Source organism: Xiphophorus couchianus, chromosome 14, assembly GCF_001444195.1.
Source record: "Xiphophorus couchianus chromosome 14, X_couchianus-1.0, whole genome shotgun sequence".
Taxonomy (NCBI): Eukaryota; Metazoa; Chordata; class Actinopteri; order Cyprinodontiformes; family Poeciliidae; genus Xiphophorus; species Xiphophorus couchianus.
Genome location: NC_040241.1, coordinates 16,676,174 through 16,695,178, shown reverse-complemented (window position 1 = coordinate 16,695,178; position 19,005 = coordinate 16,676,174). Strand labels below are relative to the sequence as shown.

Sequence of the window (19,005 nt, the reverse complement as noted above, 5' to 3'; positions counted from 1 at the left end):
ACTTTTCCATGTACGTTCTGTACTTCGTTGGCTCTGGTTTTGCCTTCTTTTTCACTTTATCTGTACTTTCAGCAGCATTGCTGCTACGCTTTAGCCACGTCTCCATAGTTACAGTGTAATCATGATAACGACAGGTCGTTGAGGAGTGCCCTGGGTTCGTGGGTCAAACTAACTTGGTGGGGGGGTCCGTTTTATTTTAAAGGATATTGAAACTAAATACTGAATATAAAATTCAGTGCATGAACACACATTTATATTTTATCGAACTTTTTACAAAATAATTTTTCCCAAGACTTATTATGAGGAGCCTACTGATTTTTTAAAGATATTTTGAAAAGCTTCACGTACCCCCTGCAGTACCTCCACGTATCCACAGGGGTACGCGTACCCCCATTTGAGAACCACTGCTTTAGGATATCAATTTTAAGCTTATATTACATTTCACAAGAAAACAAAACCACTTTTAAACTTATACTCATCCATTGTAGGGGCGGGGCGCTTTATGCGACCTGTATATGATCTCCTTATGGCAGTCTGAACAACACAGATCGGATTTTTATCGAATGCGACCCAGGCCAATGTCTGAGATCTGTCCGACCTTTTCAAACGTGACCTGAATCCTAACGGTCCTGAACGTCATTGATAGGCGACAAACGTCACTATTCTGCGTCCTGATACGCGCAAGCGGAGAAGAAAAACAACAACAACCATGGCGGACAATAATGAGGATTAAGTTGTTTATATGCTGGTTCCGGTCGGACAACTTCAGTATCGCAAGCTACGCTCCACCGTTAGCATCCATGTTTACTTCCGCAAACGGTAAAAAAAAACAACAAAAAAAAACATACTTTTTTTTTTATGGCGGTTGGAAAATCTCTGAGCACGCTCTCTATGTGTGACGTTATTGCGCCCTCTTCTGCGCATGCGGGACACTTTCGTTTACAGTTCACACTGGAGAGCACATACAGGTCGCATATGTTTGGAAGTAAACGACCACGCCAAAAAAAAAAAAAACAACGATTCCACAAAAGTCGGGATTGGGTCACTTGGGACTGTAATGTGAACGTAGCCAAAATTTATTTTATTGCTGGTTTCTCATGGGGAAAATCCACCAAAACATGCACAGAACCTCACAGTGCTTGTTGTAAAGCACAACTTGCTCTTTCTATGTGTGGAATTACACTTTTCAGAGATTTCCCTACTTTGCAAAAGTATTTCCACAAATTAAAAAACAAAATCAGTCGTTGGCTTCAGATCAGCAGTACGTTGGAGGTGCAGATGTAGACTTACGAAGACTTTCCTCTCCTTATCTGGCAGCTGCTGTAACACAGATAACAGAAGTAATGATGGAAAACAAGCTTGAATTGGAATTACATGAGGTTTTCTGAAAAATCTCATGACATCCTTTAGTTTGAAACAACGTAAACAATTTCTTCCTTTGCAAAATTCCTATGGCATGAATCCATTTCCTTTTGCAGCTTTGAGCCAAGGCAAGTGGTAGGGAAGGGAAGTAGGATACCTACCCAGATTTATTTAATTTTTTTAGGTGGAGAACAGGCATCGACACATTCCTCCAGTATTTGGGCTGCGCTGACATTTACAGGCCTACACAATAGCTCCGGTCTAAAAGAATCAGTGTTTATGTAAGGAAGTCACTATCTTTCAATCCCAGCTACTTGTTTTAGGGCGGGGGCGAGAAATCACAGGAAACACCTTCTGTTGCCCGGCAGAGCCGCCGAAGCACAACGAGATATTAAAAGCCAGTGACTTCCCTGGAATAACTGGGAGATTGTGACTGGAAGAAAGCGCTTGGCCACAGGAAGCAGTGGGACGGCGGCTCACCATTTTCTTCGCCGCCTGATGACTTCACTCCTAGGAGCATGACTCCATCTTTGCTGCTCTCCGGCCTGCTCTGGAACGATGCACTTTGGGGGCAAAAGGATGCATGAGTATCTGGGATATAGACATTTAAAAACATAATTAACGCCTTACAGTACCAAACTTACTTCTCAGTTCCAGTGTCGATCGTTTCTGCGGAGCAGAAAACAAGACAGTGACACGTTGGGTGAAGCAATGACTGATTAAACCTTGAACTTATCAAGTGAGGGAAGTATTTGAGAGAAAAGCTGGTTTGTACCTGTGTGATCGTGGATCTTCTTACTTTTGAATTTCAAGAAAAGAGCGGCTACACCTGCAACCAGGCCAGCAGGCAGAAGAAGCCACCACAGTCGTTTGTCTGAACCTACAAGAGGAAAACATCCATCCAGTCTGACATGTCTGTTTAGATATCAAATAGTAAATCAGTAGAAATATCTCAACCAAGGAAAGAGATAAAACAGTTTACAAAGTGGGGCTGGACTTCTAATGTAGGATCCACTTGGGTTGAATCAATAAAACCCTCTTTATTTAATGTGTCCTGTTTGGTAGAGTAGCACTCAGTATTGTTGTCTGAGTGCCAAGGAGAATCCCAGTTAAGGCTATTTCTATAATGCGCCACGTAATATAAGTATAAGAAACATTAGGAATTTCAGTAATATTTTATTTGAAGGGGTGTGCATAAGACTGACATGACACTGTCATAAAGATGAAGAAGTTTTCATGAATGTTTATGACTGCTCATGAACTGTCATTCGGTAAACAATGACACTTTTAAAGGAAAGTTGACACTTAATGGACGTTTTATGCAAATTCTCATAGAACTTTACATTAAAAGGCTCATTCTTGACTGAATAATGCAAAGCTTACACTTTTACTGGACTTTCAATGCAACTTTTAGTGCAACTTTGCATTAAAAGTGTCATTATTTACCGAATGACACTTCATGACAACAGTTATAAACAGTTTGTGTTTATGACAGTCTTATGCACACCCCTTCAAATAAAGTGTTACCAAAATCTTTTCCAAAAAAAGGGAGAAAGAGAATAAAGACAAGGAGAGGTGGGGCAAGACATTAAAAGGGAAAGAAGGTGATAAAGGGAGGGAAAGAAGGACAAAAAAATATCCTAGACGTTTCCTTCTACACCTGCAAAAAGAGAGAAAAAAGCAACATATGTATATATAACAACTTAACTGAAAATTACATGGTACTAACTAATACAGGATGTATTTAGTGGGAACCACAGTCCAATGTATTCTACTAGGACACTAGTCTGATTTAAGGGAAATAAGCTCATGTAAAAATTTATGGATTAGCTGTGATTATTCACCTTAATGTAGCTCAGTTTCACTAGCAGCACCCAGACCTGCTTACAGGATCTTTTGAATCACTTAAACAGAACCTGTGTGACAGCATGAAGTAGGCAGTGGGATCTCAAAACGCAACACATGATGCCCCGATTCAAAAATACTCAAGAAGAGATGAGAACCAAAGTCCCTGACCTCCATCAGTGTGGAGAGGGTTGCACTAAAAAAACAGTCTCACATTTAGCCAAAATAATCTGGATGATTATTTTGGCAAAGACTTCTGGGAAAAACCAAGGTGTTTGGAAGGTAAAATTAACTATAAAACATGATTTATTTAATCTGAGATTGAGCAATAAGGGCAAAAAAACGACTTTTTGACAGCGCCAGTCATCTTTCCAGATGTTTTATTGGTAAACTGCAAATGCTTCAAGACAACATCTCACAATATTCAGAAATTAAACCAATCGAAATGCTCGGCAGCCAGCCAATCAGTGAAGACCTCTTTTGTATCGTTGAAAAAAAAAAGCCATATGGTTTGTCAACAAAACAGAAGTTTGGTGTTTTTAAGAGTTTTCTCTAAAATGTCACAATATTTGTAAAGCTAGAGGAGAAGCAGGTTGATCAAAATGTTAAAATTGTATCTGACATTTTTAAAATGTCCGACTGTCTGTCTGGATATTTAAATGATATACCAGCGTTATCTTAGTGAGGTCATCTAACTACAGCGTTGTAAAGCATTGAACTTACCAGCAGCTTTCTGCTCAGATGCTTCCTTTTCTGGCCATTCACTGGATTTCTGTTCTGTATTCTGGGTCATCGCATTTGCTGTTGTGGCTAAATTAATTAATGAAACAGATGTTACCTTAAAAATGAGGGATTCTATAGAAAGAAATTAAATCAAATATAAAGAGAACATGCAGTGGAGATAGTTGAATCTGTGAACAGCAGGTATAAATGGTTTTTTTTTAAAGAACACAATAAATAATTAATGTTTTCAGAGCCAGGAAGTCTTTTAAGCCAGGTCACCACACTTCAAAAAATTGCATCTAGCTTTGCTCACCTGCAGTCGCGTTTGTGTTGTTTGTTATAGACGGGGTTTTGGATCCAGGACTTGTAGCTGTCAAAGCTAATACAAACAGAAAAACAAGACAGACGATATCAATCTTTCAAACACTAAATCGCACGTTGAAATGTTCTTTTACATCAACGGTAGGCCACAAGATGTAGAGAAATAAAAGCAAGAAAATTAAAGAAACAAAAGCAGTAAAATATCAAGAAATGTCTAACTTTGGGTGATGTTTGGATTGTTATTTGCTGTGTTCTGGCTGGGTGGTTGAGCAGTCGTCATATTCGTTGAAGATGTAGGATCAGTCGTTACTAGAAATAAAGAAAGAAAAAAAGGAAGCATCCTAAACTATTACTTAGTAAAGGATGCTTTACTAAATATGTTTTCTATATTTATCACTCACTTTCTGAACCAAACATTCTCACAAAAACTGCTTTAATAATCAGGTGTCCAATCTCCAGAGTGTCTAGATTTTTATTTATTCAATCTGATAGACCAAGACAAAGTAATGTTCGAAGTTGGAAACAATATTTCAAGCTTTGAACATGAGTCAGAAACCTGACAAGAGTAAAGTTATTAATGAAAGAAAACTTGTTTGTCACCAACATGGTCGTCTTTTAGCTTTCATGCTAACACGACTGAACCTAAAATGTGGACATTTTACTGCAAAACGAATGACAAAATGTACACAGTCTCTGATTACAAATGAGTAAAAATATTTATGAGCAAGAAAGTAAACAAAATTATGGAGGAAGAGTGTAGAATGACTCAAAACAAACTTACTTTTAGGGGTTGAGCCACTGGGAGCAGGTGTAGCTGTCAACAGAGTTGATGCACTGGCAGTTGTTAAAGACGGGGGTGTTGCTGGACTTTTTATTGTTGAGTGATTAAAAACTTTGAGTGATTAAAAACAAGAAAATATCAAGAATTGAACAGTACATAAAGCGCATAATTTCAAAAATGTCTTAAAAGTAATTGTCTGTAGATTTAACAAGGTTAGCTTCTACAATTTCTTAGTGCTTGTTGACAAATCTACCAAATGAAGGAAAGACACTTAAATTATCTTAACTACTTTACTCACCTGGAGCCTTTGAAGTGGTTTCATTTGACTGACCTGTAAAGCAGCAGAAGCAGGACGGTTATCTTAGAGAGAGGAGCTGCCATCGCTTCCATAGTTTGCTCCGTCTACTGGGAATTTAAGGTTTCATTTTGCCCAGTGTAAACCAGAGTGATGCTTTGTTGTTGGATCCAAGACTTTGGATCCTTTGAAGGGAAGATTACATCTCTGGGACAGTTTTGAAAAACTGGATAATTTGGAAGGGGGCGTCTCTGCTCAAATCCAGGACACCAGGCAGAAAGTGGATGAATGCACTGATATACAGTCACATCAAAACACAAAGTTATTTCAAAATATAAATGATGGGTTTTTATGTATTTTGAATATATCTAGTGTTACTGAGGTATATTTAGTTTTGATGTGTGTTTTTGTACACTTGAGTTTAGCTTTAAATACTTAAACACCAGATAGTTTGGACATTAAAAGTATAAACTAGATGGAGGGTGTGGTGTTTTTACCATGAATGAATGTTCATATCTGTGTTTCTGTTTTTAAAAAGAGGACAGAAATAATAAAAACCTGCTGAAACTGAACTTTTCCCTGGTGTAAGAATTGCAGCACAGCTAGCTGCAACATAAGCATAGAAAAGCAGCAGTTTAAAGGTTGTGAGACTTTTTTTTTTTAAAAGAATTAATTGACTGATTCTTTGATGTAGGTAGATAGTTACTATACATCGGACCCATACATCGGAGTATTTAGGGACCACAGCTGCTTGCTAAGAGCTAAAATTGGAGATTTGAAGAACTTATAAGTGCCTATCCCAATAGTTCAAACACCAAATTTGCCTTAATATGCATCAATACACACAGTAGAAATCATCTTAGCTACTTTATGAGTACTTCTTGCAGATTTCAGTTCTACTTTTGCTGAACTATGAAGCTATGGCTAATGTCACAGCAATGTACCAATGTTCATAGGATTGAAAAGCTGTGAGAAGTTAGGAATGGAAAAATTAAAGGCCACTCGTCACAGTTAGAGCTTATTAAAGAACATAACGTGAATTTATTACACTTGAGAAGTTTTCTGGACTATATTTTTCACTTCAATACTCACCAGTAGTCGCCTTCTCTGAAGGTTGTGTGGCTGAATCAGATGATGAAACTGTAAAGTAGAGAGAGATGGCCAGAGCTAAAGCTAAAGCTAAAGCAACACAATAAAGAGTTGATTTTGCTGGTACAGTATATTCCTACTAAAGGTTTTTAACATATTGCCATGTTTAAACACGAGCCAGATCATCCTGGTGTCGTCAACATCCTCCTAACTAATCTGGCACAAAAACTCAAGTCCCACTTTCTATGCGTCCGACATTTCCGATGACATGTTCTCTATTTTAAGGTTCGCGCTTCACTTTTTGTGGGATTCCTGTTTGGCAGAGCTTTAAAAGTCAAAGACAAAGACTTGCATGTTCTGTCAGACTGGGGAGGAAAAGTCAAGATAGTCGTGGCTTTTTGGTGTTTTATGGGTGGACATCCTCTTCACTAAGTGAGAAGCTGCATCCTGTTACAGACAGACAATTGCTGGCCCCCTGGCCTGCGCCGGGCTTCCTGTCTTAATCTCTGTCTGCGACAACTTCATTCATATTCACCAGCATAAAGATAAGAGACTGGGCAGCGCAACTCAGAAACAGTCAACGGTTTGGAAGGTTATAGCCTTAAAAACATTTAACCCAAGTAAGATTTAACCAAAAAGATTTATACCATATGACCTTTTTTTGCGCTTCAATGAATTATATTTGCGTTTTCTGTTTCTGATGCAAAGCAGTGCATAAATGTGAAGTGGAAATTCTTTTATAAATAAAAATCTGAAAAGTGTGGCATTCATTTGTTGAGTCGATGCTGCTAAAATAGTCCAAGTTCAGTCAGATTGAATGGAGATTGTCCGTAAACATCAATGATTTTCAGACCTTTTCACAGATTGTGTTGAATTGAGGTCTAGACTTTCACAGAAATGAATATTCTTTGTTATAGACAACGCTAACTTAAAAGTTTGTTGCGCTAATGCTAAAGCGCTACACCTACATGCCCGTTAGTCGAAGCTAATGCTAAGGCGCTAGCTTCAATTAAAATTACACCTACCCTGGAAAGACTACAACCCTTGAACACCTCAACATAATTCAGATTACGTTGAGATGCCCTTAGAGGTTTATGTGTTTATATTTTCATCTCTTCTGTGCATTTTTTATTTTGTTCTTGCATGTCTGTTGTTTTAAATAAAATTATTGAGAAAACAAATTAGAAGAAAAACAGAGTTGAGGTGTAAACCTCAAAAGAAAAGCATAAATATAAACATATGACTATTTGAAAGATTCTTAGCAGCAGACAACCAAAACTTCAACAGAGATGTTGAACTTTATTCGACTTAATGTTTACAAAACACTCAAGCAAATTAGCGCTTTAGGATTTATCTGGAAAATTAAATTTGGAGCAGGGGTGTCCAAACTTTTTGCAATAAATCCCAAAGTTGAAAGTACCCAGGGGCCACATTGATTCTACAGCTTAAAGCAAAAAATAATTTAGTTGTGAATTTTATTTAATAAATTAAACAATAAGGAAGAAAGGTGAGTTTCCTTTTGTCTTAATTAGCTTTTGAAGATTTTTTTTTAGTTTATTTGGTCTAGAAAAAATTTTAGCCTATTCCAAACAACAAAAACTAGAACTTTTCTTTTTTTTTTTTTAAAAAAAACCCTCCTCTATTAACCAAGTTTAGTAGAAGAAGTAAAGTGCTCTATTCCATTTTTTTAGTAAAATATTGCTAGATTTTTATAGCCCTACTTACTATGAAATCAAAATAAAAACAAATGTGACTATAAAAAAAAAAATCTAACAATTTCCATTAAAGAATCTAATTTTCAAGGAAATTTTTATGCTAAAAAGTAACTAAAGTGTCCACTATTGGGCCAAACTGGTATTGTTCTTTTAGCTGCAGTCGGGGGCCACATGAAATTGTTTCGAGGGCCACAAATGGCCCCAGGCCGCACTTTGGACGCTCGCTGATTTAGAGGAAGCTAAGTGTGCTAAACGTTTTCAGTTAGCAAAAGAGCAAAACAGAAAATTAGCTCTGCTATTAGCACGTAGTGGAAATGTGCCCAGCACTGATTTTAGATTACGTTCTATAGAAATATCTGTGAATTTGCACATTTTCCACAAATTATTTGAAGCCATGTACCACAGAAAAATTTACAAACCGTGAACTTTGAATAGGCCGACTCCACTGTAGCTCTGAAGGTTGGTGGTCGTGGTGAACCTCCTCTAAAGTAAAAGTCTTAAATCTGACAGGTTTTCAACCAGGACTGCTGCATCCATGTCGGACCAGCTTCCTCGTCTCTTCTGAATAGTAATAATCACCAAAGCATGACTCTGCCGCCACCGTGTTTTACCTCTGGGTGACGTGTTCACAGTGAAATCTTTCTCTCACACGTTTAGCATTTTGAAGGCAGGCCAAAAAGTTAAAATTTGGTCTTATCTGATTAAATCATCTTCTGCCTCATGCGTCTCTCTACATGACTTGTGCCAAACATTCAGTGGGAATTTTTGTGACTTTCAACAATAGCTTTCTTCTTGCCAATGTTTCAATCAAGGCCAGATTTATAAAAGTAATTGTTAATGGTTTATAATCTCCACAGATTCTCATTCCTGCAGCTCCTACAGAGTTCCCACCAGCCTCTCGACTGATTAATGCTCTCCCTGAATCAGCCTGAGGGGGAAAAAATGCAACTTTTTCTTGAATTTTAGGCAAGAAAATTTTGATTTTCGTCTTTAAAAATTAAATTTTTTAATTGTTTATTTTTCATATTTTACAGTATTTCTAATATCGCATAAAAAGGCTGAAGAGGTTAAATGAAAAATCTGCAGAATGTAGCTATTTTTTTGATGAGGTAAATAATAGACTAATCATTAGTTGCAATCCCACACTGCAGTTTGTGATTTTAATCCGACAAAATTCAAGACGCATCAATACTTTTGCGAGGTCTTACTTTAACAAGTCTTAGTAGACTGAAAAAAAAAGTTGAGCTTATGTTGATTTAGCGAGGTCAAAACTTGAGCCTGCACAGTTTCATGACAAAGCCCCGGCAAGGGTGTTTCCTCCAGATGTTTACTGCTGGAAGTCGGTTTGTTTCCATCAGGGGCCTTTTTGGTCGCAGGACAATAATCTGTTGTTTCTGTGACAGAGGGGGCAGTCCGGTTCCCACTGGTTATCTGAGATTAGATCACCTATCAGACCGGCGCAGGGCTGCTGTGAGGAAAAACAAACCAGGAGCCAGTCCATTTCTTCTCTCCCTCAGTCGGGTTAAACCTTATTCTTAAGGCTAGATGTCACACAGAGGTTGCAAAAATAATAAATACAGTAAAACGGGACTTTGAGAAAGCTGCACAAGATTGAAAATTTCTGGAAACCAACAAGATAAACTCAAGGTGTGAGTCTTTTCTTTGCACATGTGATCTTTGTCCCGGCGAAAACCAAAACTAAATCTCCCCGGGAGAAATAAAGAGAAATAAACCAACTAAAAATCTCAAATTAAAGCATTCGATTTAACTTTCTTGTTCAAATTAATTTGTTTTAGCCATTAAGTTTGAACCGTAACACTTCCTACAGGATTTGATCCAATTTAGACCCTACCTGGTGTGGCTGATCCCAGCAGCAGCAGCAGGATGAAAACCCTGATGGACTTCATTGTGACGGCGTGGATCTCCTCCGACTTCTTCGGACTGGAGCTGGGTGGACTTTGCGACGAAAGCTAATAAAAAGAAGAAGAAGAAGAAGAGGTGTCCAAGCCTGGTCCCTCCGCCGCTGATGCTTATTTTCGCACTTCCTTTACACAGAGAAGGGGAGGAAACACGCCGGCTTCCCTTTCTGACGTAAAGTGGGTGGATGTGGCGAGTCGCAGCACAGCCCCAGGCCTTTTAAACAATAATCTCAGTTTGGACCCGTCAGTCTGAGGCAACTCCCATCGTTTGTTTTTTCCTGCTCTGATAACGTCGGATGGGTCGGCCACACCTGCAGAATCCCGACAGTCTGAAAAATGACATGTCAGACAACCAAAATCAGGTTGAAAAAAAAAAAAGCAAAAATAAATTCAAGAAAAGGTGAGAAACAAAGTTATTTGCATGTATAGGCCATTAATAACTCCAGAGAAGAACCACAGGGGAATCATTATCCACAAATGGAGAAAACAGGAAACAGCGATGGACCCTCCTACTGAAATTACTTCAAAACGAATCATCCAGGAGGTTCCAGTAGAACCCAGAACATCTAAATCCCTCACTAAGGCCTGCAGAAATGAGTCAACAACAATAAATAAACTGAGCGACATGCTATCTATTCAAACGGAGAGTTCCTAATTAATGTCCATTCACAGATTTAGCGAATTATTATGTTAGCGTTTGTGTGTACTGATAGCAACCAGGCTGCAGAAAGATTTATGCACTTATTTGAATTCCCTGGTCGTTATAATTATTAACAGAGATCACATAAAGCTCTGGGAAACATTAAAAGAGCACTTAAAATTAGCCGTTTCTCTGATTTTGCACTTTATAGGTAAATGTTTAAGTAAAATGAACATTGTTCTTTTGTTCTATGAACTACTGACAACATGTCTGTGAAATTCCAAGCACAAATTTAGTATCTATTTGCAGAAAATGAGAAATGGTCAAAAAGGATGCAGTGCTTTCAGACCTCAAATAATGCAAAGAAAACAAGTTCATATTCATTTAGAAACAACAATGCTGATGTTTTAACTCATCAGAAATCGATATTTGGTGGAAAAACCAGGAGGTTTTCAGTGGGGTTCAGTGCAGTGAGCTCTTCATTTATTCTAGAGTTGCATGTCGATGGCCTCATCTGAGAAGAAGAGTTGTTGAACATTGAATCAATTTATAGCTGCGGTCCGTAGCATGACTCTGCTAACTTTAGGTCTTGTGTTACATTACAGTCACCTGAACTCATCCCTGGTGCAACTTCATGTCGGCTGAATAAAAAAATGTCAACAACCCAGAAGACTTTTGCTACGATATTCTGTGGACTGTTTGACAAAGTAGCAGTAGCTTGTTCGTTACAAGCAGCAATGAAAACACAATCTGTGAAAACTGAGCCTAGAAAAGGATGTGGAAGGAAAATATTCAGAAACCTTGACTATCAAACCAACTCACCAATCATCTGCTCATGTCTTTACCTGTGGTTTGTGTTGAATTGTTTTTTTTCCCCTTGTTTTGCACCGTTCGTCTGAACTGAATAAATACTGTAGGTGTCGACTTGGTAGAGGGGAAATTGCTCTCTGGCAGGTTCTCAACAAAGGTGCTTCCTCCCCATCAACCTCTGTGACTTCTTTGATTAAACGTGGAAGACAAAGCCAAGAATGCACAACCTTACCACCATGCAAGAATCACAAATATCTGTTCCCTCACTCAAATACTTTCACACACCTCAATCCTGTCCTCCCCAAAACAAGTCTATCTTATGCAAAAGTGAAAAACCTAAGCAATACGGTGGTCTATCCGTGACGTAAAGAGGAGTTCAATTTCTCAGGTTTAATTTTTTTTCGGCTTTGTTCAATGCACAATACTCGAATCAGAGGAAGTGAACGCTCACATCCTGTTTTTTGGGGATCTATATTTTAAAAGAGCGAGGTGTGCAGCAAGACCAAGAGAATGTGTGGACCGATTGTCAGCTTCACAATGAGAAAGGTCTTTGCTTTGGAGAGCGAGAGCTACCAGAGGATCTCCTGGGACACGTGTTTACAGGTCCTGCTTCAAAATGTTAATTATGCATCTTAATACTCATCACAACCGGAAACCAAAGACATAACGTTTTCTATTAAAATCTTTCAGAAGCACATTCATCCCATTGACTTTGGGTTGTAGTTCATGAGCAAATTGCTTCTCAACAGCGTAATTCAAGCTTGAAATTTGATCAGTCGTCTCATCAGAAATACAACATTTGATTTTTTTAAAATATAGTTTGCTGATACTACAACTGCCACATCTCTTGTGTTAGTGATTCATTAACCTTAATAACTTGACTAAGGAGAAAAAAATTTATTTTTTTCTATTTGGTCAAGGTTTGAAGCCTGGAGAAAGAGTGGAAAAAACATAGGTTTATTGAGGTCCAGCACTGGTGATATTGGTCCACAGTGTTTTATCAAGTTCAAAGACAGCGCAGAGGTCTGCAGAGAAACTATGGAGACGTTGGTTGACGTCACAGCTAACAATGCGAGCGAGCTGAAGGTGATTATTAAAACTGGGGTATGTAACTTTCAAATATTAAAAAGGCTTTTCCATATTTGTTAAAACTGTCCCCATGTCCTTACAGTATATTATGAAACAGATAATCTGTGTAAAGATCTTCACCACCTTCTCCCAGTGCTATTACTGTTGTTGCTAAATGGTAAAAAAAACTCCCCAAAACAACCAATCAGATCCAGGAGGAAGTCTTAGCTCTGTCAGGCAACCTCTGGCCCCCACTGCTAAATATGCTAATGATGGTGAAAAAACTTACCATTACAGGAAAGCCGTTTATCCGCCATCATCACTAACTACAGAAATACCCATGTTAAAAATGTACTTAATATTTTTAACAGCTTATCTGTCTCGTAACAAACTATCACAACATAGTGACAGTTTTAACAAATACATAAAAACATATATATATATATTTTAAATAAAAGTTAAACCAGTTTAAAGCAACTTTGGCTTCCTTAACGCCTGGTCAGAGCTACAGGACTGATTGCCTCCATGCCAGTAATTCAGGCAAAATGAGCCCCCACCATGTACTTAGTGTATACCGTACAATACATGGACAATCTTCTCAATAGTCTAACATTTCTACAGTACAAGTCTATTTAAACCTGAGCAGTAAAAGCACTGTTTAGGCCTATTGGTTCAAATGTTTCTTATTTTTCCCAACACTATACCATTTTGGAGGAAAACACACCAAACTTGTGAAATTTCAGTATTTTAATGGAATTAAAAAACAGTCGGGGCCAAACAGCGCCCCCTAACGTCACATAGGCTAAAGAGTTGAAAATTGGTACATACTCAGAACCCTCTGAAACAAGAAAGAAAAGTCTTTAACCCAACAGGAAGTTGATCATTTTTGGTTAAAAGGATATTTTTGGTTGTTTCTGACGTTTCAGACATGTCAAACCTTTAACAAACTCCTTTTAGGGAACTTGAACTATCAGCTTCATTTGGTCAATATGTCCATGTATTGAACAAGTATGTGGGATTAAAAGTGTTCATAAGGTTCAGTTTTTGTGAATGAAGCTCACAGCTGAAATGTTCTAAGGTGTAAAGTTGAAATTTTCTGAATGTTTTCCTTAGCGTTAAGCAATAGCCATCAAAATTAAGAGAAAGAACTTAATTGAGTGAATGTACTAAATCTGTATAGTATAAAATGTTGCACATTTTGTATTGAAATACTGACAAATACATTTAGTATTACAGTAATACTCTGTGTTATCAAGATGAACTTGTATGTTTTGGTGTGTTTTAAACATAAAACAAAATCTTTAGATAAAGATTACTAAATTGTTATACCTAAGGACAAATTTACCAAACTAATGATTTGACACCAATGTTCTCCCATACTTTAAATTGACCTGGAAACTCTACTTAAAACAAACAACTTAAGAGTTCATATACATTCACACACAACACAGGTTTCATTTCATGTTGAAATTCATGCACATTTTTATTGAACAGTTATATAAAATACTTCTCATAGTTGCAAGTGCATGCCTCATCATCATCATCATCAGCCAACAGTTTTCGGAGTTAAATTACAAAAAGCAAGGCTTCATGTCGTGTAGTGAATTACTTGGGCACTTAAAGCAGTTCTTTAAAAAAGATCTAAGTATATGTATATATGTATATATATATTTTTGTTGTTGTTTCATCTTAAAGTATTGAGCAGTATCAAACCTGTAACTGATATACAAAGCAAAGTTCCAAATAAGATTATAAGAGGAATCAAATTACACTTTCTGTGGCACGAAAAAAACAAAAACAAAACTTAAAACAAAAAAAACTGATTTTCACCTTTTATAGGACACAAACAGCTAATCATGCATTTTTTTTTTTTTTGGGAGATCCACATGTGACCACACACCCCACGAGAATTGTCAAACATGCTTAACTGGACTGTATGCACTCACAAGCGCAGGTTAAAAATAGGATTTCTCATCCATCTTCGATAATGAAATGCTTCAATTACAAAACAAAAGGAGAGTCAAAGGCATAGAGCGTCTTGGTGTTAATTCAAAGTATGCAAGTATACGTTTCCAGTATATGTTCACTAAAGCGCAATATATCTCAAAACAGGCCTCCACAGCCAAGGTATTCAGGTTTTCTAATTCCTTTTGATTTTTTATAAAACATGCATAGGCAGACACTTTATTATCATACTCCGTTTTTTTTTTTGTCTTTTTTTCTTACACAATATAGGTTCTCTATTTTTACTTTGTTCGCAATACTTAAAAAGAGAAAAATTTAACACTCAATTCCAGCAAGCCACAAAAAAAAACAAAAAAAAAAACAACAACAAATAAAATACCCCCCCACCCCAAGTCCCCACCGTTCAGATAGAGACAAAAAATAAACATATCTGCAGATGATAGATAGGTAAGTGTAAATTCCAGTTATGAAACTCAAGAAAATAGGTATTAATTACCGAGTTATTTAACCATTATACAGAAAAATCAGGTTCAAGCACACACCAAAAGAACCTGAGGTAAGCAGAATATGTACAAAAACCATAAAACGTTCCATTATTTGGCATTTCGACAACATTGCAACATTCTTGTTTTTTTAATATGTTTTTAAGACTGCCTAATTAATTTCAGAGCTATTTTATAAGAGTAGCAAAAACAAAAGTCATCAATAAATAGTCCTTATTTAGTTTGTACACCCTCATATCTTTAAAAACATCGCCTTTCTCATGTTCTGTCCCTGTCTCTCTTTTTTTTTTTCCTTTTTTAGTGCTGTGTTCTTGTAAACGTACAATAGTTAGTAAGAAGTTACACGACTTTCCGTTTCGGTGTAAATGAGAAAAAGGGTCGTTTAAGAAAAAAAAACACACAAACTCTGCGGTTTCTCTCTTTCCCTGTTTCTCTCTGACGGACTGTGATGTGAAGCGCAGCCGGGCTGACCGCTCGGAAATGTGACCCAGCAAATAACTTAGAGGATTTGACTAGGAACTAATATTATGAAGGCATTTTAAAAGACTAGAGCAAGTGAGATGACCCCCCCAAGTTTCAGCCACCGTTGCCTCCCCCATCCACACTGCAGCCCCCCCAACATTCCTCCTCCTCCTCCCCTTCACCCGCCTGCGCCTCCTGTGTAGTGGTGGGCCGTGGTGAGGCTGGGGGCCAGGTAGCCCCGCGGGCCGAGGCGGCGCCTGCTGCTGCTGCTGTCCTTCACTGGATGCTGCCTCCGCTGCCGGCGCTGGTGCTCCCCTTGGAGTCCGTGCCGTTGGTCTCCGAGGACAGGGCCCGGTTGAGCGAGTTGAGGCTGGCGTCCGAGGGCAGCGCGTCCCGCCGCGGCGGCATCCTCTCGTTGATGCGGTCCAGACCCTTGGCCTCCTCGAAGCTGGTGATCTTGTGCTGAGGGGAGAAGCCTTTGATGGCTGTCGAGACGTGGAGGGGAAGAAAAGTGGAAAAGACGAGGAAATCAGAGGCGGTTTTAAAAGGGGAGGAATGAAATTGTGAGAATCATAAAAGTAGCTGATTTGGTTTGTAAGCTTGAAGACTGGAAATCAAAACAAGAGTTTGTCCAAAACAAACAAAAAAATAAAACTAAAGCTAAACCTTGCGCTAATAATGAGCGCAGGGTGATAGTCCTAAAGTCACCTTTACAAAAATGTTCATGTTCACCTTCTTGGGTAAAGTTACATGAGAAGTTATTCATAAATCTCTAAATCTTTCCTGACCTGACCTGACCTCTGTGTTTATGCTGCCATTTCCTCAGGCTGCGTTTCCATTGTCACAATTTAACATTTCGAAAATAAATATGCTTAATGGAAACACGTTAATTTTATTTTTTGATAAAAAGGTTTTATCAAATGAGGTATTTTATCAAAATTGGTTTATTTTGCAAACTGCAATAGAAACAATTATTCTTTCAATTACACATTTGCTTTTCCGTAGAAAGAGCAAACAGTCCAGCGATTCTGTGTGCAGCCATGTTTGTTTCCTTGATGGAGCCAATGAAGAAGCTGCTGCTGACATTATCTTTGCTTTTTTCTATTAGAAAGTACACCTGACTCGCCAGTGCTTCTTTGATTTCTTTTTCTCTCTCTGAATGAAAAGGCCATTGACTCAGTGATTACTGCCATTTATTTGTTTTTATTTCCTATAGGAAGTTCTCAAGTTACACATTAACTGTTTATCTTTGTAATTTACATTACAGTTTGAATCAAATTGGACTATACAATGCAGAAACATCCAAGTATTTCTATCCAGTTTTTAGTGTAAACATCTTATTACGCTTGAAATAAGACAGAACTAACTTATAGGTAACATTTTAGCACATTATAGCATAATGTTTTAAATCAATGATTCTCTAATATTAATTTTAAAAAAGCTACAAGTCGCACTGGTAAATTGTTTCACTTATAGCAAGACTTTTTTTCCAATGTTACAAGTGAAATAATGTGCCAGTAGAACTAGTCAATAATTCAACATTAAGCTTCCGTATTTTGCTAAAAGGTTATTTATAATTTTGACTCTTTTCAAAACAATTAATTTGCAATATAAATTAGACCAAAATACTTGGGAAGAGTTTGTGTTTTTGCAGGGCATAATTGGATTTTACTAAAATGAATCACTTTATGACTTGAATTTGTGCAGAACAATTCAAAGTGAATAGGAGCATTAAAATGAGTGCTATGTAATGTAGCAACAGCTAAATCTGCATGTTTTACTGTTGCTCCTGTGACTTTATATGGTGTTTTTTTTAACAAAATAGCTTCTCATGTAACTCTAACCAGAACAAATTATAGCTACGTTTACCAAAACTGTTGTTTTACAACATTTCAATAACCTTCCACATAATTAAAACTGCTTAAATGTGTTGTAAAAACATACTCCATCCTTAACCTCATTTTATTTAACAGGACATCACCTTAACATCATTTACCAGATGAAAAGAGAGGAACAGGTTTTGACAAAAGGATCAAACGATCCTTCTAAATCTCTAACAAGGGCCTGCTGGCATCAGGGTCAACAAGTTTTCACTTTACCACCAAAACATGCTTTACAAAGAAAATCTGAAGTACGTAGAACATGTTGCACTGCTGTTTTTCTTTCTTTTTTTGTTTTTTTGTTCTGTTTCGTGGCAAGTCTTGTGTTTTCAGGTAGTATAAAAAAAGAAAACACGGCTCTAAGACAAAGCCCGAGGACCCCAAACATCCAGATCGCCCTGTCGTCACATCACAGTTTGAAAAGGAGAGAAGACAATGATCAGAGACACAGAAAAATAAATAACGAACGAAGGGAGGAGGGGAAAACAAAAAATAATAGAGTGGAGTCCACTGAGACACTACCACAGAATAGAAACCACGTTGAGACTGAAACACTACAGACACTTGACGGTGCTAACGACTTGCTACATCTGCTTGGAGCATGCAGCAATTAGGATTTACCAGGAGCTATGAGGGATGGAAGTCACCACCAGGCCTAAATGGAGCAAAAACTTTCACGTTTAATCACTTCCACCTCTCATAAAGCCTCTTTAAAATGACGCAAAAGAAACAAAAGATGACCCTCTGTTAAGACGAGGAAGCAGGGGCGTCATATTCTACAAGAAGGGCATGATGGGTAGCGTAGTTGTGTTGCTGCATAGCACAGGTCACACACAAGTTATTAGCAGCTCACAGGAAGGAAACACGACACAGCAGGGCCACAGGAGACCGACATGGAGAGAGAGAGAAGCAAAGAAGAGTCTGGACACTACAGTGGACTGTCCTCTGTGGGGTTCAAGAGGAAGTACCCGACAGGTTCGACGTAAATAGCAGCTGGCGCACTACTATTTAGCTCGCAGTTGAGGTTGTTCTTGCGCAAACCAAGGAAAAGCGATGCAGATAACAGTTTGTTATTCTTTTCAAAAAGGGAGAGTCTAATGCAGATTTCTCCCCAGGAGCTTTGGGTTTTTAGCTCGGAAGCAATTAGAGGATAAATGCAACAGCAACAACAATGCACAACTGCTTCAGCCGTTTCAAAGGGGACGAAACACTAAGAGGCTTTCATAGCAAGATTTCATAAGTTTGTGTGAGGGCAGCGCAAGAGGTAGACGATGAAACTGAGTCTCCATCAGAGGAAATGTGACTTGGCGTTTATTTTATAGTGTTGTGCAAAAGTTTTCCAAAAAGACAGACATGCTTGTAAACATCAAAAATGCTGTTGATCAACACTTCTGTAGGCGTCATTAAGACACTTCTTTGGGGTTTTTCTTTAGACTTTGTCTGTTTTATTGTCTCCTGTTGACATTAAAACCATCAATTCTCAGGTGTTTTATCAGGACTTGATTTTTTCCTTTTAATTATTTTTTCTCTCCCATTTTCACCACTCGTTTGGACGCGAACAGGGCTCTTGAGAAGAATTTGGTCCTATGATAGTCCAGAACATCCGTTAGATCAGGGGACTAAATGT

The 19,005-nt window shown here is 38.0% G+C and overlaps 2 protein-coding genes across 7 annotated transcripts in view; both read right to left on the bottom strand.

Annotated features, from left to right (window-relative positions):
- Positions 1 to 413: 413 nt before the first annotated feature.
- Positions 414 to 10,220, bottom strand: LOC114157715 (flocculation protein FLO11-like). Of its 2 annotated transcripts, none has more exons than XM_028038856.1 (11): positions 9,984 to 10,220; positions 6,420 to 6,467; positions 5,331 to 5,363; positions 5,033 to 5,143; positions 4,471 to 4,560; positions 4,244 to 4,309; positions 3,931 to 4,017; positions 2,138 to 2,242; positions 2,007 to 2,031; positions 1,843 to 1,925; positions 414 to 1,317 (listed from the first exon to the last, which is right to left on the bottom strand). In XM_028038856.1, the coding sequence occupies exons 1-11, from the start codon at positions 10,036 to 10,038 to the stop codon at positions 1,307 to 1,309; spliced, it is 714 nt and encodes a 237-aa protein (XP_027894657.1). In that variant the 5' UTR covers positions 10,039 to 10,220; the 3' UTR covers positions 414 to 1,306. The 2 variants fall into 2 exon arrangements, with proteins under 2 accessions (XP_027894657.1, XP_027894656.1); XM_028038855.1 differs by having other exon boundaries at positions 414 to 1,320; positions 9,984 to 10,217.
- A 3,805-nt stretch (positions 10,221 to 14,025) lies between these two features.
- Positions 14,026 to 19,005, bottom strand: part of LOC114157055 (serine/threonine-protein phosphatase 2B catalytic subunit alpha isoform) — a 97,025-nt gene continuing 92,045 nt past the window's right edge. For 4 of the 5 annotated variants that reach the window (XM_028037747.1, XM_028037749.1, XM_028037748.1 and 1 more), the window contains one exon: positions 14,026 to 15,983. In XM_028037747.1, coding sequence (XP_027893548.1) covers positions 15,775 to 15,983 — 209 coding nt within the window. In that variant the 3' untranslated portion in view covers positions 14,026 to 15,774. The remainder of the gene's footprint in view (positions 15,984 to 19,005) is intronic. The other variant, XR_003598080.1, reaches the window with a different exon arrangement.

Coding starts and splice junctions, on each gene's coding strand:
- LOC114157715 (XM_028038855.1), bottom strand. CDS start 10,038: ATGAAGTCCATCAGGGTTTTCATCCTGCTGCTGCTGCTGGGATCAGCC. Junction 5,144..5,330: donor AACCACTTCAAAGGCTCCAG/GTGAGTAAAGTA, acceptor AATCACTCAAAG/TTTTTAATCACTCAACAATA. Junction 2,032..2,137: donor GAAGATCCACGATCACACAG/GTACAAACCAGC, acceptor TCTGCTCCGCAG/AAACGATCGACACTGGAACT.